At 39.8% G+C, this 26241-nt stretch overlaps 1 protein-coding gene across 1 annotated transcript in view; it reads left to right on the top strand.

Annotated features, from left to right (window-relative positions):
* The window catches only part of PRKDC (protein kinase, DNA-activated, catalytic subunit), a 378101-nt gene that overhangs the window by 191391 nt on the left and 160469 nt on the right, over positions 1-26241 (top strand). The window contains exons 45-55 of the mRNA XM_089678402.1: positions 8908-8980; positions 12023-12171; positions 16540-16680; positions 16770-16889; positions 17114-17257; positions 17383-17534; positions 18050-18181; positions 18313-18424; positions 21364-21491; positions 21564-21713; positions 24872-25045. Coding sequence (XP_089534528.1) covers positions 8908-8980; positions 12023-12171; positions 16540-16680; positions 16770-16889; positions 17114-17257; positions 17383-17534; positions 18050-18181; positions 18313-18424; positions 21364-21491; positions 21564-21713; positions 24872-25045 — 1475 coding nt within the window. The remainder of the gene's footprint in view (positions 1-8907; positions 8981-12022; positions 12172-16539; positions 16681-16769; positions 16890-17113; positions 17258-17382; positions 17535-18049; positions 18182-18312; positions 18425-21363; positions 21492-21563; positions 21714-24871; positions 25046-26241) is intronic.

Genomic DNA, 26241 nt, shown 5'->3' with positions numbered 1-26241 from the left:
ACCTTAAAAGAGCAGTGCGTGACAGACAGCCCAGAAATCTCAAAGAACTGGAAGACTTTTGTAAGGAAGAATGGGCAAAGATACCTCAAACCAGAATTGAAAGACTCTTGGCTGGCTACAAAAAGCGTTTACAAGCTGTGATACTTGCCAAAGGGAGCAGTACAAGATATTAACTCTGCAGGGTGCCCAAACTTTTGCAGACGCCATTTTTTTGTTTTCTGTTATTTTGAAAGTGTAAATGATGGAAATAAAATCTAACTTTTGTTGACATATTATAAGAATGTCTAAGCTGTAATTTGATGCCTTTTGGAGATTTTTCCATCTTTCCTTGGCTTCTTTATGCATATTAATACAAATTTTTAGCTGGGGTGCCCAAACTTTCGATCCCCACTGTATGTATATGTGTATATATATATATATATATATATATATATATATATATATATTTATTGATGTTGGACTATTAGGTATTTAATTTCTACTTAATCACAATTTTTGTTCTAATTGGTAGTGGAGCGTGACACTATTTCTGATACTAATCATGTATATGATGATGTACATAAGATGAAACTTGCATAGTTTCTGCCTTTACAGCTTGCAGTACAGATCTTGCTATTCAGGGTATTTGACCGCTCACATATTTTTCTGTAATCAATGACTCTTCTGTCTAGCACAGTCAGTGAGTGGAAATTATTCCTCAGAACTTTTTATTTTGGGCAAATGCCGGGAACACAAACTACCTTTGTTCCTGGCATATATCCCTGGACACATAGGTCCCTAAAGGCGTTCAGTTCATCCCCATCCACCTGCAGTGTACTTCAGCCTTCCATAGGGACACCGGAAGTCAGTCATTTCAGAGGCGTAACTAGAACCTTCAGGGTCGCAGTGCAAAAATCCATGAAGGCATACATCTGAATCCGCAGAGTTTCGCCCATACATCTGAATCCACAGAGTTCCCTTATACTCTAAGGGACAACTCTGCGGACTCTAAGGGGGAACACTGAGAACTCTGATGATATTCTTACAGAATGAGGAAACTGTGATATAAGAAGGAAAGCTGCAGATTCTGGTGCAAAGGGGAACTGTGATATAAGAAGGTCTCTGGTAACCAGAGCCCCCACTTACATCAGAGTTCAAAGCATTCGCCTTTAATCAGCCTTCCGGGAACACCACTCGAATCAGAGTCTGCAGTACCCCTTGAATCAGAGTCTGCAGTACCCCTTGAATCAGAGTCTGCAGTACCCCTTGAATCAGAGTCTGCAGGGCCCCCCTTGAGTCTGCAAGGCCCCCCATACATCAGAGTTTGCAGGGCCCCCTTGAGTCAGTCTTCAGGACCCCCTTGAATCAGAGTCTTCAGGGCCCCCTTGAATCAGAGTGTTCTTGAGTCACTGCACAGATAGTCAGATCTCCGTCAAGCCCTCTTGGGTGTTTTGGACCAAGATTTAATTGCCCCAGTTCCTGTGGCAGAATAGTTTCAGGGTTTTTACTCCAAACTGTTTACAGTTTCATAACCCAAAGGACGCACCATCACCATTTTGTTACTCAAATCCCTGAATGTCTTTATTGCAGCTCAGAACTTTTACATGGAAGCCGCCAGGTCTGTCATTACCTCCCTTTACCAGAGATACTTTCTAGCTTCTGTGGACATCAAGGATCTGCAGATGCATTTTGCCATCTTTCCAGAGCATCAGCATTTCCTGCTGTTTGCTATGGATCCCCTGCCATTCAGCCTCATGTTTGCACCATGAGTGTTCATCAAAGTGCTGGCCCCAATATTAGTTCTGCTATGCTCTTGTGGTATCCCATCATGGATTACATGGATGCCTTCCTGTTGAGGGAACAGTTGGCACAGTCTCTGTCGGACAGTGTTGGTTTTACTGTCCAGACATAACAATGGTTTGAAAGGATTCTGACCCTTCGGGCATCATCACTGGAACCGACACTTGGCTTAGAATATATGGGTATAGTCGTAGACACAGGTCAGAGTGTTTCACCCTCAGGAGAAACTTCAAAATCTTTGTAATGGTATACATCAACCATCAGGGAGGAACCAGAGGTTTCACCTTGGCAAGAGAGTGAATCCTGTCCTGAGTGGACAGGAACTTTACATTTCAGCCTTGTCCAATATTTTAAATCCCAGTCATGGACAGTTGGCAGGCAGTGCCTGGTTATGGGGAAGTTGCTCCTACACCCAGTCATGTTCCAAGACGTGTCACTTGTGGGGATGCCAGTTGTGGAACTCTTGGCCTCCAGATTCACCAAGATACTGGACAGGTTTGTCTCAAGGCACAATGATCCTGTAGCAGAAGCAGTGGATGCTCTGGTGTTTCCATGGGATCAGTACACATTTATCTATGCCTTTTCACCCCTGAAATGTGTTGTCCTTGTCTGCTGTGCAGAATTGAGATGGAACTCTGGTGATCCCAGTTGCTCCTGATTAGCCCACACAAATGTTGGCACTCTCACCCAGTATGACTCCTAAGGGATGCTCTGTGGGTTCTACTAGTTTAGGCATCACTAAATGGCAGCCCAAGTCACTGTTCCATCTGGACCCGCATTCGTTGCCCCATTTAGGAGCCGAACGTTCGTCACCTTAGCTGCCACCACTGCTGTCATCTTTTGTAAAGCTTGACATTAAGATGCTGCAAAACGCTTGCTGGGGGGGGTTTCCCCAATTACCTGTTTGTTTGCTAGGACGCAGGGCAGTTATAGGAAGCAAGCACAAGCTAGTTATTAGGAAAAGTTGTGCAACTCCATCCCTCCATCCAGAACTGTCCTGCCTCCTGATGTCAGCTCTAGACTTGCAGTGCCTCCCACACTGTGTAAAGTAGTACAGGGAAGAAGAGGGCTATGTCTCTGCTTGTGCCATACTGAGCCACATGGTGCTGTGGCACCATGCTGTTTGGCGCTTGCAAACATGTGCTGCGTTTGATTCTTAATGGCACCTCTGCATATTGGCAAACATGATTTGGCCTCTGCTGGAAGAAATTTTTACTAACTGGACCTCCGTGAAGTTTAATTCAACTTCTGCTTCAAGGACATATTTATCATCCTGCTTCACAGTTGCTGGTTTTATTGGCATGGCTGCTAATGTCCATGTTCTGAAAGACGAGGACATTTTTGAATCAGTGATTCTCATGATGTAAAATGCTAGTAGGTCTACTTCTCGCCAAGTTCTTCATTGGATGTGGAAGGCATTCTTTTCATGATGTGAGTCATGGGGCTTCCACCCTGGTAGATTCTCTGATGTTGAGGTCCAGAACTTCCTTCTTGCCTAAGGTAGTCCTTGTTTACTCAAAGGACATTTCCCTCTATCACCTGGATGTGTTTTGGGCTTTGAGAGTTATCTCTCAGCCACTGCTTCCTTTAGAAAGACTAATACCCTGGATAGTCCCTGTACAGGTGCACCAGCTTCTCAATCCACCATCTATAGGTGGGTAAGACATACCATTATTCCATCTTTTTGGTGTTTCCCAACTATGCAAGGCTGCTACCTGATTTTCTGTTCACATGTTCTTTAAAATCTACCAGATGGATGATGTTTAGGCCTCTGAAGCCAGTTTTGGCCATAACATCCTTTAGTGCTGCAGGCATTCCCCATTTCTGCTGGGTTTTTTTTTTGGGGGGGGGGCTTGTTAGCATTGTTTGTGGTGTTTATCATCCTGCGGTCCTCAATGGAAAAGAAAGTAGGACTTTTGTACTCACTGTAAAATCCTTTGTTTTGGAGTCCTGTGAGGGTTACAGGTCCCACCCCCTTTTTGTTGTGATTATTCTGTCAGTACTGCTTTGCCACCAAACTGAGGCATGGTGGTAGTAGGTTATGTTATCCTAGGCTGACCTGCATATTTTTTGCTGGTGTCCTATTCTCTGATAGATGGCAGCATACCTCAGAATTTAATGACTTCTTTGACCCTCAATCGACTTCGAGAAAAGTATTTTATGGGGAGTGCAAAAATCCTATTATTTCAAATGTATTCATTTTATTTGTTTATAGTGTTAGTAAAGTAGGTTTGTTATACTCACTGTGCAACCTAAGGGATTAATCCTCTGCATTGTGTAAAAAGGATGTTTGATCGTCTTTTCTGACCCTCCCCTTCTTCTACTATCCCTAATCCATCTCCTAATAGAACAAAGCCTAAGGGGCAAGCTACACATGCTCAGTTTGGTGTATATTGCTAGAGAGGTTTTTTTTTCTTGGAAGAGTGCATGTGATCAGCATAGGGCCAGACAGGGTCAGGGGTATGCAGCCTCATGGTACTATCGGTAAAATGAAAACGCCTCCTACAAGCTTTAACTAGTGCTCTGCTGGACACTGATAGAAGTCACACAATTGCACTAACTACTGATGAAAAACAGGTATTCAGCAGTTTATATTTACTAAATAATTGCATTTCCATGTTTTGTGTACTGTGGGAGACAAGATATAGGGAATGCAGGGTCCTGGGTTTAGTAACAATAGCAGTTACAACTCTGCTGTAATCAAAATGAAACCTCTCCCTTCCACCATAGTTAATCACATTGCCTTTACCTTATAAAAGCCTTAAAAACTGTAAAATACATTCACTGCAGGAACTGATTATCCTGGCAAGTGGTTGATCAAGTAATCCCTTTTCTAGTTATTATCTGCCATAGGTTCATTTACAAACGAAAGGAGCTTGTGAAAGGGAGACCATATTGCTCTCTCCCAGTTATCTTCTTTCTTCACCAGAAGAAACTTGTGCTCTGGAGTGAGGGTTAAAGAGTGGAAATGTTTGTTTCCAGACTCTAGGGAAAACAAAAGGTATGAGACAAAGGTTCATTTGACTGGGCTTTAACATTGCGTTTTGTAGATATCTAAATGAGTAGGTTTAGGCCCCATGTACACAGGACGTTTCTGAACGATGGAAACTGACTGCTGGAAAACATAGGTTAAAAAACGTCTGTTTAGCTGTGTTTGCATAATGCGTTTATGCTCTTTTGCGTTTAGAAGCGTGTTTTAAAGATAAGCACAGGAGAACCTCCCAAATGCCCAGAATGCACTGAAAAGTGGTAAATGATTAACTATTTCAGACTGTTTCAGAGAAATACACACAGTAGAAGCAGAGACAGCAGTATGTATTGAGATAATTAGGTGTGAGTTGCCCATTAACATTTCTTTTGTTTCCAAGGGTGGGAAGGTGTCTGCTGGAGTAAGTCATTAAGATCACCTGGCAGGGGGTCTTCATGAGGAATTTGAGGTGTGAAAGGGCATTAACATATCTTTTGTTGCCAAGGGTGGGAGAGGTGTGAGGTGTGAATTGGTCATTAAAATGTGTGACAAGCTTGGTAGGAACATCCTGTGTTAAGTGTTTGGTCCATCTGAGCACCTTGAAAACTCTTTGCATGCATTTTTCATGATGAAAAAAGGCTCTGGACAGCATTGGGAACTGGAAGAGTTAAAAAAAAATTGCAAATGCTTATAAACGCAATTTGCTGCGTTTAGATAAGTTTAGCCGCGTTTACAAGCGTTTTGCATTTGAAACACTGATAAAATTGTCGTCTGAACGCAAGTTTGTTGCGTTCAAAAAAACTACTGTAAACTGAACTGCCTGTAAATGTCTGTAAACAACGATGTGTACATGGACACACAGGACAACATTAAGGTGAGTTCAGGGGCTGGTAAAATAACGCTGAACAGTTCCTAAACGTGATTTTAGCAGCTGCAGTGTACATGAGCCCTTAGGCTTTATGGGTAGAATATAAAAAGTTCCAGAGAAATATAAATAAAAGCAAAAACACTGATTCAATGTAGGTACAGTGTGTGTTCATTAAAAAATAAAACACCTAGTGTACTCTGAAAATCAACTTATTTAGGTACCTAATATAAATACAAAAAAATTGTAGCACTTATCAAAACAAAATACAGAATTGAAAATGTTATAAATAAGCAAAGGAATACCGTGTTGCCGCTACTCTCTGCTGTACGTTCCCACACCCAGCAAATTATACCATATCAAAAAAGTACAGCACAACTCACATATGATACATAAATCATACATAATCTATGCAAACAAAATTAAAGAATATACAGTGTATATATAATAAACACACGTAAAATTATAAGATCACAAATTAACCGGTTCCCGCCCGGCCTATGGCCAGATGGCGGCAGGGCGAGCACCTTGTCCCTCCGGGTGGATGCCATATGGCGTCCTTTCAGGCATGCGCAGTTTGCGTGCTCACAGAGCCGCGCAGCGGCGCGATCTGTCACCGGCCGTGTACCTTGGACATGGCCGATGACAGATCTGTGTACCTGCCCTGTTGCCTGTACCATGTGACCTGCTGTGACCAATCACAGCAGGTCACATGACAGTTGTATACAATGGATGGCTTCCTTTCACGCCATCCATTGTATACAAGTGTGTCTAGCTGTGAATGGTCACAGGGATCACATGCACAAGCTGGGCCAATCACAGCCCAGCTGTGTCATGTGATTAGCTGTGGCCAAATCACAGCTAAGCACAAAAAAAAAACCCCTGAAAGAATCGATGTCATTCAGGTAAATGCTTGCTTATAGCAAAGTAATTTTTTGCTATAAGCAAGTTGTGTAAAAAAAAAATAAAATACTGATCACTTCCCCAAAGTAGTACAATGTTACTATGGTAACATTATACTACTTTGGTCATAGTGAAATATGAAAAATAATCTTACAAAAAAGAGAAAAAAAGTAATAAACAATTAAAAATAATAAAAAAAAATTATCAGTTTTTTTTCGTACTGTCACCAGTCAGTTTCCCTGATCACCGCCATACCAGTTATATGATGGTGCTGTACTGCACTGGTGACCATATGTAAAATAAAAATAGTGAAAATAATTTTTTTTATTCATTTCTGAAAAATTATGACAAAAAATTACAACTTCCAAAAACTCGCCATGCCTGTTACATCGGACTGTCTACTTTGCAAAAAGGGGTCATTTGGGGGATATCTGTACTGTTCTGACATTCTTGGACCTCAAGGAAAATAGATTGGCTGTCAGTACTTCAGGATTGATCAATATTCAGATCCATACCATAGTTTGTGAACTCTATAACTTTCCTACAGACTAAATAAAGACTAATTTGGGCTATTTTCACCAAAGACATGTACTAGAATACATTTTGGTCTAAATTTATGAAGAACAATTATTTATTTGCAAACTTTTATAACAAAAACAATTTTTCACAATTTTTGGTGTTTTTTTGTTAATTTAGCAAAAATTAAAAACCCCAGCGGTGATTAAATACCACCAAAAGAAAGCTCTAGTTGTGTGAAGAAAATAATAAAATTTTAGTTTGGGTACAATGTTGTATGACCGCGCAATTGTCATTCAAAGTGTGAGAATTGGCCTGGGCAGGAAGGGGGTAAAAGTGCCCTGTATGGAAGTGGTTAAACTGCAAATAAATGTGGCCATTTATATTTAATTTAGACCTCAAAACCAATATATCACTGTGATAGTGCAAAGAAATATGTATTTCAAAGTAAACCAGTCCAAAAATAACTCCCTCTCAGTCACATATTTCTTTAAAATCAATAATGAAGATACACATATGTTTTCATGCATACTCCATAAAAGGTGTAGACATGCTCCACCGTATTGTACCACCACCTCTCATTGTTGCCGCTTACCTCAAATATTGACCAACACAAAATGTAAGGCCATATAACACTCAAGCCACCTGGGTAATAATTCCTCAGCAGTCTTCCAGTGTACTCTTGGCAGATTTTAATCACTTTTGCATCACTCAGACTGCAGCCCATTCAGCAGAGAAAATAAAAGGGAGAGACTCTCATGGTGCACTATAAAACTCTCTGTGATTTATTAGCCAGAAAGAATCAAATCTACTCACAAGCAGGGTGCTCTATAAACATCCAGTGCACTAGATAAATTCGTCTGTTTAAAATTACCTCTTTAAAATCACACTGCTCCCTTAAAGGTGATTATCTCTTCATAGATGTTAAAGACGGCCAAACATGGACTTCTGGGCATTATCACCTCATGTGGCCCTGCCACTGACGCGTTTTGGCTTGTGATACAGTGACTTAATCATTGAAGAAACACATGGCTGAGTTGAAGTTATTTTTGGATAGGTTTCCTTTGAAATACACAAGTCTTTGCACTATCACAATAATATACTGGTTTTGTGCTCTAGAGTGAATATATAAGGTCTAATTTATATGCAGTTTCATATGTGATCTAATAATTTTTACATGTGTATAATATATATATATATATATATATATATATATATATATATATATATTCTTTATTTTTATTAGCATAAATTATGTATCATTTATGTATGTATCATATGGGAGTTGCTGTGCACTTTTTTTTGATATGGTATTATTTAGGTACCTGACCTTGACTTTGTGTCGGCCTCTTTCAATCCCTGTACAGCAGAGCTTAGACTTGGAGCAGGAAGGGCGGGTCTAGAGGCCGTTTTGGTTAGCTGTACTGCACAGGTGTGCTGACATGCATGCTGATGGGGAAAGAGCAGAATGAAAGAGATTAGCAAGTTAGTATGCTGCTTTTCCTGCACAGTCCAGTCACGGGTTTTGAGTAGGGAGAAGATCTAGTTGTATTACTTTACTACACTAGTAAACACATTCGGGCACCAGCCCGGCTCTGCTACCTGGCATAGCTAAATAGTATTTATATCAATTCATACCTGAAATTTAATCTGTTGGCAGGTAAGACTATAAAGTGAAGTTAATTGATGCCCAGGTATTTATTAATTTTAAATACAATATGGACACCTTTTTGACACTTAGCTAGTGTTCTGTGCCAACAGAGTGTTCCATTTTAATCAGTATTGTTTGTGTAATGTAATATTGCATATTCAGTTCATGCAACATAGAAAAAAAATCGTTGAGTTTGGGATATTCTGTTTTTCCACTCTACTATAGGTGCCAATGGAACGAAGAAAGAGGTATTTTACTATACGTAAGGAAGCAAGAGAAGCGGCAAATGCAGATTCTGGTATAGTTCTTACTTTTACTATCTAGCTTTTGAAAGTTGCATTTCTAGTACCTCTACCTAAATTCCCTGCAGTTATAGATATTTGTGATAGGATCACAATGAGGGTGTACAGATTTAGGCTAGGTTTACACTATCATGGTCCTGTGAACCACAATTTCTGCTGTCACGGTAGCCCATTCATTTTAATGGGCTGCTGTGCTTCCTGACACGCAGGGAAAAGGTCCCTGCAGCATTTTAGAAATCGCAGCTTGCATGGAAACTGCAAGTTCAGTTGGTTCCTAGTGTGGGAATGTTTTCCAGTGTGTGCAGCGTTAGGAATAATGGCACCCTCATATGTCTCCATCATTTTTCTGTGCGGGTGGTTGCAGCTGCGGGAACAGGCACGGTTGCATAGCAGTAATCACAGATGGGAACCTAGCCTTAAGATGGTTATTGTTAAAATTAAAAATTTGTATTTTATTTGTTTTGTTTGTGGTTGCAGATTTTTGAAGAGCTGTTATCTCTGTTGTAGGTACTCCAACAGCAAAAAAAAAAAAAAAAAGCACGTAATTTTTTTTTTGTGTTCTGTCACTGTCTTGATGCTAACCTGTTCTTCGCCTGCTCAGCTCAAAGCAACAAGTTTGCATTACTCATACTACCCTCTACAGTATCTACTCATCTTTTCCTTCCCCCTCATTCCATTTCATACCAGTGTCCTCAGGAAATACTTGGCACTTCTGAATATGGAGGAGCATGTGACTCTCTCCATGTGATTGCTAAAACAATTAACACTGTCATACTTTGGGTGCATAGTCCTATGTAAACAAGGACTACAGTGCCTTGAAAATGTATTCATACCGTGTGAACTTTTTCAAATTTTATCATGTTACAACCGAAAATGTAACTGTATTATATTGGAATTTTTTGTGATAGACCAACACAAAGTGGCACATAATTGTGAAGTGGAAGTAAAATGGTAAATGGTTTTCAAAATATCTGAAAATTGTGGCGTGCATTTCTATTCAGACCCCTTTACTCTGATACCCCTAACTAAAATCTAGTGGAACCAATTGCCTTCAGAAATCACCTAATTAGTAGAGTCCACCTGTGTGTAATTTAATCTCAGTATAAATACAGCTGTTCTGTGAAGCTCTCAGAGGTTTGTTAGAGAACATTAGCAAACAAACAGCATCATGAAGGCTAAGCAACACATCAGACAGGTCAGGGATAACGTTGTGGAGAAGTTTAAAGCAGGGTTAGGTTATTAAAAAATATCCTAATCTTTGAGCATCTCATGGAGCACTGTTCAATCCATCATGCGAAAATGGAAAGAGTATGGCACAACTGCAAACCTACCAGGAAATGACTGTCCACATAAACTGACAGGCCGGACAAGGGGAGCATTAACCTCCCTAGCTGTCTGAATATGTCCATATTTCTGTGCTCAAAGCGGTACATTTTTTTGCATGGAAATATGTAGTTTTTTTTTATTGTAGGCCTGTAATCTTAGGAATAACTCACAGAAATCTGTCCGAACAAGAGTCTAGTAAACATCCCGAGTATGTTAAAATTTGAAACACGAAATCATAAATTATAATTTAATAAATATTCATAAAAAATATAATAATAAATGTAATTCAATAATATAATCAAACCAAAAACACTGAAATTTGAAATAGAGCGCCAGTTCGCACATCACTGAGCAAAGTCGCAAAATCGTTTTCAGTGTCTGATGACGAATTTCCCCACAAATCATTATCACTCAATTCTGCAAGTAGTTCTAATTTACTATCGCTGTTCTCTAGCTTGCCTAAAACCGCTTTTGACCTAAAGGGACGCTTTTCGGACGCTATGGACTTTTCTCAGTTTCAAGGCAGAAAGAACAGTAAAAATGCAGGCAGGGCACAGGACAAAGTACTAGGGAGAAAATGTATGTGAAATGGTTTGATACAGTAATGTTTTACTATGTGAATTTAGTGAATGCCACTTTTAAAATTTTCAAATTTCCTGCCATTTCCGTCCCCGTACGTCCTGACGTCGCAGGGAACAGAACCCGGAAGACAGATGCCGGCATCAGCCGGAGGACATTGCCAGGGACACTGCAGGAGAGACATCGCTGGAGCGCAGGACAAGGTAAATGAAGAAGAGATCCCGGAGCAGTACTGCATGGTATTCCCGAGTGTAGCTCGGGGTTACCGCTTGTGGTGCTGAAACTTTACGCCGAGCTACACTCGGGAATACCGCCAGGGAGGTTAATCAGAGAAGCAAACAAGAGGCCCATGCTAACTATGGAGGAGCTACAGAAATCCACAGGTCAGTTGGGAGAATCTGTTCACAGGATAACTATTAGTCGTGCACTTCACAAATCTGGCCTTTTATGGAAGAGTGGCAACAAGAAAGCAATTGCTGAAAGAGAGCTATAAGATGTCCCCTTTGCAGTTTGTCAGAAGCCATGTGGGGGACACAGCAAACATGTGGAAGAAGGTGCTTTGGTCAGATGAGACCAAAATTTTACTTTTTGTCCTAAAAGCAAAATGCTATGTGTGGTAGAAAACTAACACTGCACATCACCCTGAACACACAATCACCACCGTGAAACCTTCCACTTCACAATTATGTGCCACTTTTTGTTGGTCTATTACATAAAATACGTACGTTTTTGGTTGTAACATGACAAAATGTGGAAAATTTCAAGGGGTATGAATACTTTTGCAAGGCACTGTATGGAAGCCAAAAGAAGGTATGTATATTCTGCTGCAGAGGGAACTATTAAAGTGAGCCTGTTGCTTTATTCTGCGTGGAGCACAGAAGCAAGTTTCATTTTTGTCTTCTTTCTAAATTGCTTTTTTAATAGCTGATGTCTATTGATTACCTTGTTTAATAAAAGCTGAACATGAACTGCATTTATTCGCTAGTTGTTTTTGTATAGTAGTGCTTACAATGAATAAATATGCATTGGAAGAAAAGTAGTATGCAGTATATGCATGTGTGTAGGTATAGGAGAGGTCATTGCTGTAAAATATGACTTGAATATGAATCATTTTTCTTTCTTTCCCTGGGAAGATGAACCCCAGTACTTATCTTCACAGTCATACATGGCTGATAGCAGCCTGAGTGAGGAAATGAGCCAGTTTGATTTCTCTACTGGAGTCCAGAGTTTTTCCTACAGTTCCCAGGATCCTATGAAATCGCAGAGACGTAACAGAAAGAAGGTACAAAAGAATTTTTAATTACTACAGTATAATTTAGTAAGGGGCTCCAGCTGACATTTCCTTTTGCATTATTTATAGAAACATTTATATGATCAGTGAATTTACAAAGGAGATGGATCAAAATTTATCTGCAATGTTTTGGAAACCTCTATCATTCTGATTTAAAGGCAAGCGCCACCTTTTAGAGTATGGTATATGTTACCTTCATATTTAGGTGTAATATGTAACATACTGCCAAGTTGCGCCCTCCCATTCCGACAGAATGTGAGGGTCCTGCTCCCCAGCAACAACTGTCAGTTTTGAATTTTGTGCGGCTACAAGTCGCCACTGCAGTGGACAGCTTTACGGTTATCAATTGAACCTAAGTGTTGTGATTACTGCACTGTTAGTCACTGACACTTCCTCCAGCTTTCTGACCGAAATTTGTACCTTGGTATGGACGGAGAGCTGCAGGAAGAGCCTGCAGGTGCCTGTGCATTGCTCTGGTGATCCACATGGTTGCAATGATTTGCAGATTAATTTAAAAAACAATTATACATGCACATTTTTAAACAGGGTTACTTTATTGTTCTTCACTTAGACTTAGCCTTTAATTTATGAACATTTTTTTATTTTGATGTGATATAACTTTCCAAAAAAATCACAAACTCTAAGGCCCCATTCGCACTTGATAATCATGAATTACACCGTTTCAGTTAGCTGTGGGAGACCCAACTGCGGTTCCCTGTGATTACTGTCTGGGTCCAGGGCTGATCCACAGATAATTGCTGTAGGAGCAATCACATGCAATATTAACCACTTGACCTCCTGAGGATTTACCCCCCTTAATGACCAGGCCTCTTTTTGCTACTCGGCGCTGCACTAATTGAACTGATAATTGCGCGGTCATGCAATGCTGCACCCAAACGAAATTTACGTCCTTTTTTTCACACAAATAGAGCTTTCTTTTGGTGGTATTTGATCACCTGTGCGCTTTTTATTTTTCATGCTATAAACAAAAAAAGACCAAAAATTTGGAAGAAAAACAATATTTTTTACTTTCAGCTATAAAAAATATATAGTCCACTCAAAGTTGGTTATAAATTTAGGCCAAAATGTATTCTGCTACATGTTTTTAGTAAAAAAAAATCCCAATAAGTGTATATTGATTGCTTTGTGTGAAAGTTATAGCGTCTACAAACTATGGTATAGATACTGCAATTTACGCATTTTTTTGCTATACAGCGCTGCGCTAGTTTAACGGACAATTGTGCGGTCATGTAATACGGTACATAAATTAAATTTATGCCCTTTTTTTCACACAAATAGAGCTTTCTTTCGGTGTTATTTGATTGTCTGTGCGCTTTTTATTTTTTGCGCTATAAAAAAAAAAGGCTAACAATTTTGAGAAAAAAAAAACAATATTTTGGACTTTTTGCTATAAAACATGTCCAGTAAAAAAAAATTAAAAAATCCAACTTCGTCATAAATTTCGGCCAAAATGCATTCTGTGACATGTCTTTGCTAAAAAAAAAAAACGCAATACGTGTAAATTAACTAGTTGCCGACCGCAGATAGCCGAATGACGGCTGCACTGCGGCCGGCCAGTTCTGGGTGGACGTCATATGACGTCCTCCCAGAACGCGCTCTCCTGCGCGCCCCAGGGATCTCCGTGATCGCTGTGTCCTACGGACACAGCTGATCACGTGATGTGGTAAAAGGCCAATCACAGCAGCCTTTTACCACGTGATCAGCGGTGTCCAATGACACGCTGATCAGAGGGAAATGCAAGTGCCGGTTCTCGGCTGCACTTTCCTCACGCTGTCAGATCGTGAGGAAAGTACTGCCAAGAACCGGCAGTTGTCAGAGCGAGGATCGGCACCGATCATCAGGGCACTGATGATCAGTGCCCTGATGATCGGTGCCCAGCAGTGCCACCCGCAAGTTCCGCCCACCTGTGCCCAGCAGTGCGCCCACTAGCTCCGCCCACCTGTGCCCAGCAGATCACCCACCTGTGCCCAGCAGTGCACCCACCTGTGCCACTCTGCAGTGCCACACACCTGTGCCCAGAAGTGCCACCTACTTGTGCCCAGCAGTGCCACCCACCTGTGCCCACCCACCTGTGCCCACCCACCAATGCCACCCACCAGTGCAGCCCAGCAGTGCTGCCAGTCAGTGCCACCAGTCAGTGCTGCCAGTCAGTGCCCAGCAGTGATGCCAGTCAGTGCCGTCTATCAGTACCCATCATCAGTGTCACCTATCAGTGCTGCATATTAGTGCCATCTATCCGTGACACCTCATTAGTGCTTTCTATCAGTGCCGCCTATCCGTGCCACCTCATTAGTACTGCCTATCAGTGCCCTTTAGTGCTGCCTATCAGTGCCTATCAGTGCTGCCTCATCAACGCACATCAGTGAAGGAGAAAAATTACCTGTTTGAAAAATTTTATAATAGAAACAAAGAAACTTTTTTTTTTCAAATTTTTTTATTTATAGCGCAAAAAGTAAAGCGCCCAGTGGCGATTAAATACCACCAAAAGAAAGCTCTATTTGTGAGAAAAAAATGATCAAAATTTCATATGGGTACAATGTTGCATGACCGCGCAATTGTCAATCAAAGTGCGGCAGCGCTGAAAGCTGGAAATTGGCCTGGTAAATAAGGGGGTATAAGTGCCTGGTAGGCAAGTGGTTAAAAAATCCAATTTCCTCATAAATTTCGGCCAAAATGCATTCTGTGTAAATTAATTGGTTTACGTGAAAGTTATAGCGTTTACAAATGGCGGGAAAGATACTGGGATTTTTAATTTTTTTATAATAATAATGGCGGCGATCAGTGACTTATGGCGGCGATCAACGACTTATGGCAGGACTGCGGTGGACATTCTGACACTGGTGGGGAACTGACTTGGGGTCACTGACATCCCCAGTGACACCAATACAGTGATCAGTGCAAAAAAAACAAAACACTGACACTGTACTAATGGCACTGGGGAGGAAGGAGTTAACTTTTTTATTCACTTAAAGGGTTAACTGTGTGAGGGGAGTGTTTTACTAGGGGACGGGGGTGTGTACTGCACGGGGACACGCTGATCGGGAGAGATAAACTCCTCTTCTCTCCCGATCAGCGTGTCAGGAGCTGTCAGGGAACTGACAGAAAGCAGAGCTACTGCAGCCTTGCTCTCTGTCAGTGATTGCCGCTAATCGGCGGGACACAGCCGGTAATGATCTGCCGTGACCCAGCGACTGACACCCGCGGCCGGGATTGGCGGTGCAGGTAGGGAGGCGTTTTAAAACCGCCCTGCCGCCGTATTTCTACAGTGGCTGGGCGGCAAGTGGTTAAAAGTGGCGGGAGATGTTAGCTTCCCATTGCTTTCAATGGCACTTCACACCTGCAGCCAATTACAGGGAACCCCCAATGGGTGTCCCGCACCTTATCACAAACGGTCCCATTCATCTGTGTGAATGGTGCCTAATCCTGGCCTAGGGGTTAGGCACCATTCACACTGACGAATGGGACTGTTTGCGATTAGGTGTGGGACACCCATAGGAGGTTTCCTACAATTTATTGTGCTTTGCTAACAAAAAGTTGTATATACTCAGGACTGGGTAAAACTCTGTTAGAATAATTTGGAATTTTCAGATGTTTTCAGTCAGCTGTTCAACCTATTTAACTTATTTGTTTAGGTAATTCTGACAATTTTCCTCAGCTTTTTGCAGAGAGTAAGGCAATGTTCCCATCCTTTTGTGTCCCATGAGGTAATGCACTCTGTGTATTTTCTAGCTCCTGTTATCCGCCTCCTCCCCCCCTCCACTGCCACATTTGACACCTTTTGGGGCAGAGGGGGGAATGGGTACCTGGTTTTGACAGTCTCCCTGGGAAACTCAACAGGTCCCAGAGGACTGTGGCCCATGGAAGAGTCGGCTTAGGGTGAGGATTTGTAGCTGCTGACTTTTAATTTTTTTTTTCTTTTTTTGTGTGGGGGTGGTTAGGTGGGGCCGGAACTCCGCTTTAAACTACCACATAAACTTACCATTATCCATTCCTTCCAAAAATCAGTGTGTGACTGTGTTTTTACTGTCATATATTGCAATGGGAACAGTAAGAGACATTGACCTTCTAATAGATGTACACTGTCTTACATTATTATTATTATACAAAATTTATACAGCACCAACAGTTCACACAGCGTTTTACAACTTAAGGGCAGATAGTATAATTACAATACAAATTAATACTGGATGGATCAGAGGACCCTGCTCTTTAGAACTTACAATCTAAGATCATGTGAAGGTGGTAGGTTAAAATGTGTGCTATACTTTAATATGCATGCTCTGTTATAGATGTGATCTTATGATTTCAGAAATATTTCCTAACATTTTGTCATGGCAGGAACTGAGCTCAGAGACTCGGGCACCAGATGATGTGATGGAGTTTGAAATGGATGAACTGAATCAGCATGAATGTATGACAACTATGTCTGGACTGATTAAACACATGCAACAAAATGAAATCACACCGAAAGTGGAAGAAGTATGTATGAGTACTTTTAAATGGACATTTTGTTTGTGCAAATTGTAAAAATATGATTGGTTAGGTATTATTTTTTTGTCTGTTTGTAGGGAGTCACACCACAAGATTTGCCCCTATGGATGAAATTTTTGCATACCAAACTTGGAAACCCATCCACCCAACTGAACATTCGTCTTTTCATTTCCAAACTTATTGTCAATAGTGAAGAGGTAGGCTTCTTACAATTTCATATGATAAGCTGACAGAATTATGAAAAGACAGCTTATAAATGCCAAAACATTATTAGCATATACTTGTATAAAATAATAGTGGTGTTTAGTGCATACATAATTCTATACTTAGGCATTTCTGAATAATTAGGCAACAGTTATGCAATCAATTATTTTTATGAAATCCGCAAATACGTGTCAAATAATAGTTTTTGGGATTTTAGGTTTTCCGACCTTATGCAAAGTTTTGGATTGGCCCCATGTTGCAGTTGGTTGTGTCTGGAAATAATGGCGGCACAGGAATTCATTACATGGTGGTAGAGACAGTTGTGACCCTTTTGTCTTGGTCAAGCATTGCAACACCAACAGTAAGTTGATCAATTCAACGATTTGCAAAGATTCTAAGCTTTGAAAGACATTTCCAGTTAAATAATTTTAGAATTTATGTATGATAATGTCCAAACATAGTGATATTTTGCTTTTTTTCCCTCAGGAGCTTGCAAAGGATAAGATCCTGGCTAACAGATTGCTTGAATTCTTGATGACACATGCATTTCATGAAAAGAAGGCAGTGTTCAGGCACAATCTTGAGATCATCAAAACAAGCCTGGAATGCTGGAAGGATTGTCTTTCTGTTCCATACAAGTATGTGTGGAGAATTTGTAAATATTTTATTGCAATTTCCGCATAATTTTAAAGCGGAACTTTACCCATAACAGCTTGATAGAAAATAATGTTCTTTATCAAGGAACATACATCCCACTTTATTTATTATGTTACTGAAATTTGTGTGTGCTGTAAATTGCCTTCAGCATTCTTCCTGTTTCTTCTTGCTGGAGGATGCCATTTTGCTGAAGCCCAAAGCCCTTGACTAGCAATAAATCTTTAGGCTGTCAGAAGATCAGCCTCTAGTTGCTCTGATGTTTGGCACAATTTCAAAAATGGAGAGCAACTGAGCATGATCAGAGTGAGACAGTATATTACTGAATTTTAAATAATATAGATGCTTGTTTTTAATGTTTTACATAGCTATACCTGCAAAATGGACCAGTCTGAAGTGATCTAGCAGGACTTAATTTTCTGACTAAAGTTCCACTTTAATAAAGATAAGTTTTGAAATGTTATTTAAACATTTAATGTTTTTTGTGTGCCTTTAATAGGGTAATATACGAAGGTTTTTCTGGCACTGACCCTGACAAGAAAGATAACTCTGTAGGAATTCAGTTATTGGGTTTAGCTGTGGCTAATAACTTTCCTCCATTTGACCAAAAATGTGGCATTGATTCTGACCGGTGAGTTAAGTGTGCCCTGATGGGGATATTTCACTAATTGTTTAACGTATAGAGCTGCATAAAAGGTTAATCTTACTCTACTGTTCAGTATGTAGGAAAGGCATTGTTCAATAATTGTTTCTTCTCTCTAGGTACTTTAAAGCACTAGCCAACAATCTTACATTTACAAGATTTAAAGAGGTTTATGCGGCAGCAGCAGAAGTACTGGGACATGTCCTTCATTACATTGCTGAGAAAGAGAAAGTATGTACACTAGGTTCAATACCATGTTGAGTTTGCTTATATTCCCTAACTTGGGGATAACTAAAACATTATATTGTTTGCAGTATTTCTATTTTGGGGGAATCCTCATTCGCATTTGCAGCATGCTGGACTCTAAGGTCAGATTTGAATGTTGCAAGAGCAAAGATTGCCTTTCAAAAGATGGCAAACTGCCTTTAAGTTATATGTACTGATAAAGAAAACCTACTGAGACAAATATGGAGGATGCAATTGCTGACTACCTTATGAAAATACCAATTCTCTGGCTGGTATGTTGATCCTCAGATGATCATAATTTCATATTCACTGACCAAGAGCCAGTTATCAGCTACATGCTTCTTTTGGGTCAGTTAATTCAATGTATTAATATAAGCACAATGGCCAGGTAGCTAACATTTTAAGAGGGGAGTGGTCAGCAGTGGCTTTATTTTATATTTCTCGCAGCACAGGTTCCCTTTAATAGATGATTACAGTGAAACCCTAAATACTCAAACCCATCCATCTTTTCATTATTTTTGAGCATGAGCAGTGCAGTTACAAACTTAGAGAAGCCCCCCCCCCCCCCCCACCTGTCAATAATGAATAGGGGCTAAACATACAATCATACTAAATTACCTTTTTTTGTCATGCATCTGTGCTGTCCGGGTCCCTGTGAAAATTTTTAAAATTTCTGTCATACTGCGCATGTGCAAGGTGGAGAGCTTGACATCATGCACTTCATCTGCCGTACGACACTATATGCATCTGTTGAAAAAAAAACCTTCCCAGAGATCCTGCGACATCTTTTCACAGCAAATTAATGTAATTTTGTATGGTACGTGCATGTAATGAGATGAGTGTTTTATCTCGTGCACATTCAGTGTGACAATACTGTGAGATTTTGCAGTTTTGGTACAAGAATCCCCTGATGACAACGTTGGCATTGCTTTCCCAGAGAGCATTTGCGTGGCCATGGCTTTTTCACCACAGCCTTCAGAGAAACCAGGAAGTGGGGGAAAAAAGTAAGTAAAGCAAAAAAAATATATAAAAAAGTGTTAAGCAACTTCACATCAGCATGCAGAGATGCATGCTGTTGTGAATTTTAAGGAAAGGAAGAAAAGGTCCATATTTAAAAGAAGTTCCAGGCAGCAAGTGAAACTAAACATTGAACTACTGATAGTAATTAGAAATTACTGCAGCATTGTCTAAATCAGAAATTTAAATCTGTTAACATTTATCTGTATTCTGTGTACCTCACACTGGTAGTGTTCTTGCTGAAGCTTGTGGTGTGTAACTTCCTCTTTTTTTTTTTCTCTCTCTCTGCTTCTTGTATCATTAACAATATTCAAACTTGAAGGCAGGTATAAATTTTATAAGCTAAAAGTACTGACAGTAAAAATATATTAGACCATCTGTGTGTGAGACAGAAAGTGGCATGTGTGATGTGTGCTGGGGAATCCTTATCCAACTTTTTAAATAGTAAGTGAAAAGGTTCCCGCATTACCCGCAAAAAGCATACGGGTGTATCACAGAAATTCCTATCTGATAAAATATACCCCTAACCAGGTAAGCTGTGTTTTCTGCATTTCAAAGCAGTTTGGGCCAGTTTGTTAATGGTTATGTGACATCTGCAATGTTTTAAACTTTTTTTTTTTTTTCTTAAATAAGAATATGACCTTCAATTTTTGTTTTTCGACCATCCCTGCAAGCCAAAATGCATTAGAACAAATATATGAGCTGCCACATTTATTCAGCCCTCTTTTAACATGTTCATTAATATCATTAACTTGTCCTGTGCTAAAAGCATTGTTATATGCTGTCAGTGTGTCAGTGTTGAGAATTTGATAACACACTGATAAAGAGTTATACAGGCCATAGACAGGACGTTTATCGGCCGAATTGTCGGCCAATAAATGAAAAATTGGTCGTTGCTGCCACCAATGCTTACGAAAAATGGCAGTAGAGTAGAACCGCGAAAATCGGCCGACGACATTGCCCCACTAACGGTGTGAATATCGGCCTATTTTTCGTTTGGACGAAAATTCGGCCGATAAACGACCCGTCTATGGTCTGCATTAGTTACATAATTCGTTTTGTTGACAAATGACAAAAGTCCATCCAGCTCAACCCACAGAGATGAAAAAAAAACAAACAAATAGAGAACCTTTATATACACAATCCTATACCCACAACGGGTCCAGATAAAAACGTGATCTAATTTGCTCTAGTGGGTGGGGGAAATTCTCTTCCTCATTTCCCAATTGGGAATCGGCTATTTCCTGGATAAACGTTGCCTATAAATATTAGTATTCCGTTATATTTTGGGAATTTAGAAAATAATCCAGGCCTTTTTTTTTAAAAAAAACCATCTATTTTGCTGGCCAGAACCAGCTCTTGATGGAGACTATTCCACGTTTACAGCTCTTACTGTTAAGATACCTTCCTGTGTTTTGAGGTTAAAACTCTTTTCCTCCAGACCTAAAGAGTGTCCCCTTGTCCACTGTGATGACCTTAAAGTGAATAACTACACTTAGTTCACTATACGGACCACTTATGTATTTATACATCTTGATCATATCTACTCTTAAAATTCCTATTTTCTAGAGAGAATACATTCAGTGCAGCTAATCGTTCCTCATAGCTGATCTCCTCCATGCCTCCTATCAGTTTGGTTACCCTTCTCTGCACTTTCTCCAGTTCCCCAATAATCTTTTTGTGAACTTGTACCCAAAATAGAACTGCAAATTCTAGATGAAGTCTGGTCTGGTAGATATTGTGTTCTTAGAATAGTATATTGCAAGATATATCCTTACTCTCAGTGTAAATTCATGACTAAGGCACTAGAATAAATTTTTGCATCATGCATTTTTAATACTTAAATAAAAAAATAATTTAATTGGCACTATTCATAATATTTTCATGTATTTGTATTTTATTTTAAGATCGTAGAAGGCCCAGTGTTTGACTGTGTGGTAGAAAAACTAAAGCAACATCATGCCAGCAATAAAGAAGACAAGTTTATAATGTGTTTGAACAAAGTAGTGAAGAATTTCCCCATATTTGCAGACAGGTAAGACTTTTTACTTACATAGGTCTAGTACAGTTTGGTACAGGACTGGTTACATTTTTTTGTTGTTTACAGGTTCATGGCCGTTATTCTTTTCTTGTTGCCAAAACTGCATGGAGTTCTGAAGACCCAGTGTCTGGAGATAATAATGTGCAGGGCTGAGGAAATACCAGACCTTTATATTGAGCTAAAAAATAAGGACTTCAAACAGATTATGAGCAACCGGTGAGAGAGGTTTTTTCCTGTTAAGCCCTTATGTGTTCTGTCCTACATTGTGTAATTTATATTGTCAGATGTGTTTGTACGGGATACATACATTTTTTTAACTACATCACAAGACACAGGGTGCATCATATTGAGTTATGCCACCACTTTCAGGTGCATAGACACTAGCCAGGAAAGGCAAGATTCCCCACCCCAGCATATTTCCTTTCAGGTCAGCTAAGCTTCAATTTTTAACAATGAAAACCAGCGCAAACCCACATGATCAATTACATTACTCAGTGTAAAAAAACATTAATGTGCTAATAAAATTATATATAATAAATTATATATAAATTATGTTAATACAAAAATATATATATAAAATTATGAGTCCAGTGAAAAAACAAAGTGACAAAAAATCAGAAAAATCCCAGAAAGTATATATATATATATATATAATTAAAGTCCCGTGACAAAATTAATCAAATTAATTTATAATATATTTTCTATATGATTCTTCCGTGTTACGGATCCCTTCACCATCCACCAGTGCAGAAATCAACATTAACCGCACTCACCAGATAATGGTGAGTCACACGCCTTTCAGGATTGTTAAGGGCTCCTGGACCCCCTTTACTTTCTCTGAGACCTCCAAGTGCTGTTTCCTCTCATGTCTAGGTACCTCTTCTGCTTAAGCAGAAGAGGTACCTAGACATGAGAGGAAACAGCACTTGGAGGTCTCAGAGAAAGTAAAGGGGGTCCAGGAGCCCTTAACAATCCTGAAAGGCGTGTGACTCACCATTATCTGGTGAGTGCGGTTAATGTTGATTTCTGCACTGGTGGATGGTGAAGGGATCCGTAACACGGAAGAATCATATAGAAAATATATTATAAATTAATTTGATTAATTTTGTCACGGGACTTTAATTATATATATATATATATATACTTTCTGGGATTTTTCTGATTTTTTGTCACTTTGTTTTTTCACTGGACTCATAATTTTATATATATATTTTTGTATTAACATAATTTATATATAATTTATTATATATAATTTTATTAGCACATTAATGTTTTTTTACACTGAGTAATGTAATTGATCATGTGGGTTTGCGCTGGTTTTCATTGTTAAAAGTTTTTGGTCTTTTGTACCTGTGCACAGCAGCATCTCACGGGGTTTTATATGGTAAATAGGAAGTCCTGAGCGCTGAGGTTTTGTTTTTTTACAAGCTTCAATTTTTAGCTGTTGTCCTTAGATGCTAGATGCACCTGTGATCTCTCACTGAATATTTATTTCAAAGGGTGTTAGTGGCCTTTTCTGCACACCCCTGTAGGCGAAGAGAAAGGCCTCATCTAGACCAGTCTTTTACGGTCGTTCTGACAAAAGGGATGATACCCAGATTCCACATGTAAGAGTGCGGATGGCGTGTAAGGTTGCCATTTGCTGCTGGACCCTGCAGACAATGATCTTTGTGTGAACTCACTGGCAGGATGCTGTACAGGTTTTGGGCAGTGATCTCCTTAGGGGGAGTTGACTCTTTGGCATATGTCTGCGGTGAGCTTGTGCTTAATGACATCATCGCACAAATCTGTGCATGCGTGGGTGCAGTTTTAGTCTCTTCTGAGTGGTGGAGATGTGTGATTGGCAGCTAAGAAGTGGGCAGTTACAGTGCAGTTCTGGCACCGTTCCAGTACAGCTTCAAGGCAATGCAGCACAGCACAGCCAGTGCTTCCTCAAGTATTGGGACCCCTGTTAATAAAAAAATAATACGTACATACATAAAATAAGAAGGAGATTGACTTGCCACATAGGTGTATGGCATTGGCAGACCCTGCTTCCATACTGGGTTTCAGGCCTATTGACCCTCAGCAAGTACTTTGTTGGCACAGAGGTTGGGATGAAGGATGATAGGGTCAGTCCCAAATACCTCTATTAGGTAGGTAGATTCCCTCCATAGTTCACCCTGTAATGGCTCCCCTAAGGGTCAGATTAGATCTGAATCCCTGTCCTTCACAATCCTCTGGTTCACTTGTGTCTAAGGAGGAATTTTCAGCATCCATTTTTAATTTGCCCGTTCAGCTCTCGGGAGCTGTCACGTCTGTCGGATGTGTTTCTAAACTGGCAGCCCTTTCTTGTAAAGAGTATTTCCTAATACTTCACAATGACAAGCTTGTCTTATGCCCATGACCATCCTTTCTTCCAGAAATGGTCTCAGCATTCCACCTCAATAAGGACATTGCCCTCTTATCCTTATGTTGTGCTCCCAGGCATCCAAAGCATCTACATTGCCTGGATGTAGTCAGTGCCATTAGAATATACCTAAAGATTGCTCCTTCTATCAGATGGATGGATTCCTTCCTTGTTGTTCTCTCTGGACCTTGCAAGGGATACCCTGCTTGAAAGTCCACCATTGCACAATGCATGCAAAATTTTATTGCAATAGATTACATTCTAAAAGAAAAATGTTCTGCGCTATTATGTGCTAACTCCCATCAGTGGGAATTTCCTGGGTACTCTGACATCAAACTGCTGTTGCTCAGCTTTGTAAGGTCAGCACCTGGCCTTCTGTTCATGCATTCTCAATGTTTACAGTCCAGTCTTCTGTGGATCCTGCTTTCAGCCATAAGGTTCTTGCAGTGGCACTCTGAAATTAGGCCTTTTGACCTTTGTTATTGTTGGGCCTATTGGCACAGTTTTATTTGTATTGTTGTTTCCCACCTTTCCTATTCATTGATTGTGGACATCCCATGATGTATGAATATTCTGCCTGTGTTCAGCACTGTACAATTAAGGTTAGAGGAATGTAGACTTACTTGTATATACCATATCTTGAAGTGCAGTACAGGACACCCTCCCTTTCATTCCTTGGTTGACTATCTGTTGCTTGCTACAAAACTGAGGATTCATGGAGTAGATAAGGCACCCAGAGAGGGTATCCTCTAAAGCTTTGCTAATGTCCAATCACCTGAAGTTACAAACCCATAGCCTATGGGGTTGTGTATGTTATGCTTTCTGTGCCGTGTACTGTATTTAAAGATATAAAATTCCTTTTATTGCTGCTTAGTTTTATTTGCAGACTTTTACGTCAAACATATATACTAGTAGTGGTTTTTTTTTTTTTTTTTTTTTTTTTGTAATCCTTTTTTTTTTGTTTGTTTGTTTTACCCAATTTTAGAGATGATGAAAGGCAGCGGGTATGTCTAGATATCATATACAAGATGTTACCCAAACTGAAACCTACAGAGTTGCAAGACCTTCTGCCTTCTGTCACTGCATTTAGCTCACACAATTTTCCCATTTGTCGTGAACGGATGTATGACATTTTGATGTGGATATACGATAACTACAGGTAAAAATCTACATTTGACTCTCTTTATACATAATTACCTTTTCTTAGAAAGATAATTTCATCAGAGCAGGTTAAAGAGACCCTGTCTTCAGACCTTTCACTTCAACAAAAGTCTTGCCATAAGATTATATTTACATTTAACATACTTTAGGTCTGGTATTTACCTGTAAAAGCTTCCTTTGTGTAAGCATTTAAAAGTTAGGAGACCTGCTATTAGAAACTGTCATCTTGGATGTGATGTTAGCACCTTATAGTATACCCCTTTGCTCCCTCCCTGGAAGCTACATAAAAAGTTATTTTGGAAGGCGCAGGGAGAGGTGGAGGAGCTGAGCTGGCACAGAAAGTAGACACTACCAGTAAAGCAGAGGGCTGTGACACAAGGAGGGAGGAGGCTGTACTAGGAAATAGACTCTCTCTGAATTAGTAGTTTTCTATAGAGTTAAAAGGCATATTGCAAGTAGATAAAAAATCATTTGTAGAAAGGAAAAAAAGTAAGCTTTAAAATATGTGATTTTTGTTTACTTTTACTTGCAGTTTTTGAGTTGGTTATAGACTCTCTTAATTCCTTTTTAATAGTAAGCAGAACAGTTTTGCCAAGCTTGAATACATTTTTTTCTTATGTACCTCCCTCTTGTACTTGTTTGCACACAATGCAGAGTTGCTCCCAAGGTAATGTTCTGCTTTGTGCCTTTTGAGATAATTATATATCATGGGATGTGTGTACTCCCTGTACAATCTCTTTCTTGGAGTCCACTGAGACATCAAGGAAGTATTTTGCCTTCTGGTTATATTGTTGCTTACAGGAACATTGGACACCGAAAGTGTAGATCAGCCCTCCCACTAACCGCATGCCTCAGTTTTGAAAGCAGTACCAAAAGCATGATCATAAACATAGGGATTTGGGTTCCCTCAATGGCTTCCAAGAAAAGAAATTCATGATGGGTACAAAATCTTTTTTTTTCTTGTCCAAGTCTAATTTATTTATTTTTTCAAATGATTTTATTTTAGCAAGGTCTTTTTCCAGTTATATGGAAACCACATAGAAAATAACCATGGTAAAAAGGCACATAGCAATGTTGCAAATACCAATCATAGTGAAAAACATCTATAAGAAAATTCACATCCTTTTATGCAGTAGAGGATTCTACACTGATAACAGATATACATAGGTTTTTTTGCCCACCTGCACATCCTTA

Source organism: Staurois parvus, unplaced genomic scaffold (genome assembly GCF_062004578.1).
Source record: "Staurois parvus isolate SC_StPar_1 unplaced genomic scaffold, SC_StPar_1.0 ptg000205l, whole genome shotgun sequence".
Classification (NCBI taxonomy): Eukaryota; Metazoa; Chordata; class Amphibia; order Anura; family Ranidae; genus Staurois; species Staurois parvus.
This window is presented reverse-complemented; position numbering and strand designations above follow the sequence as displayed.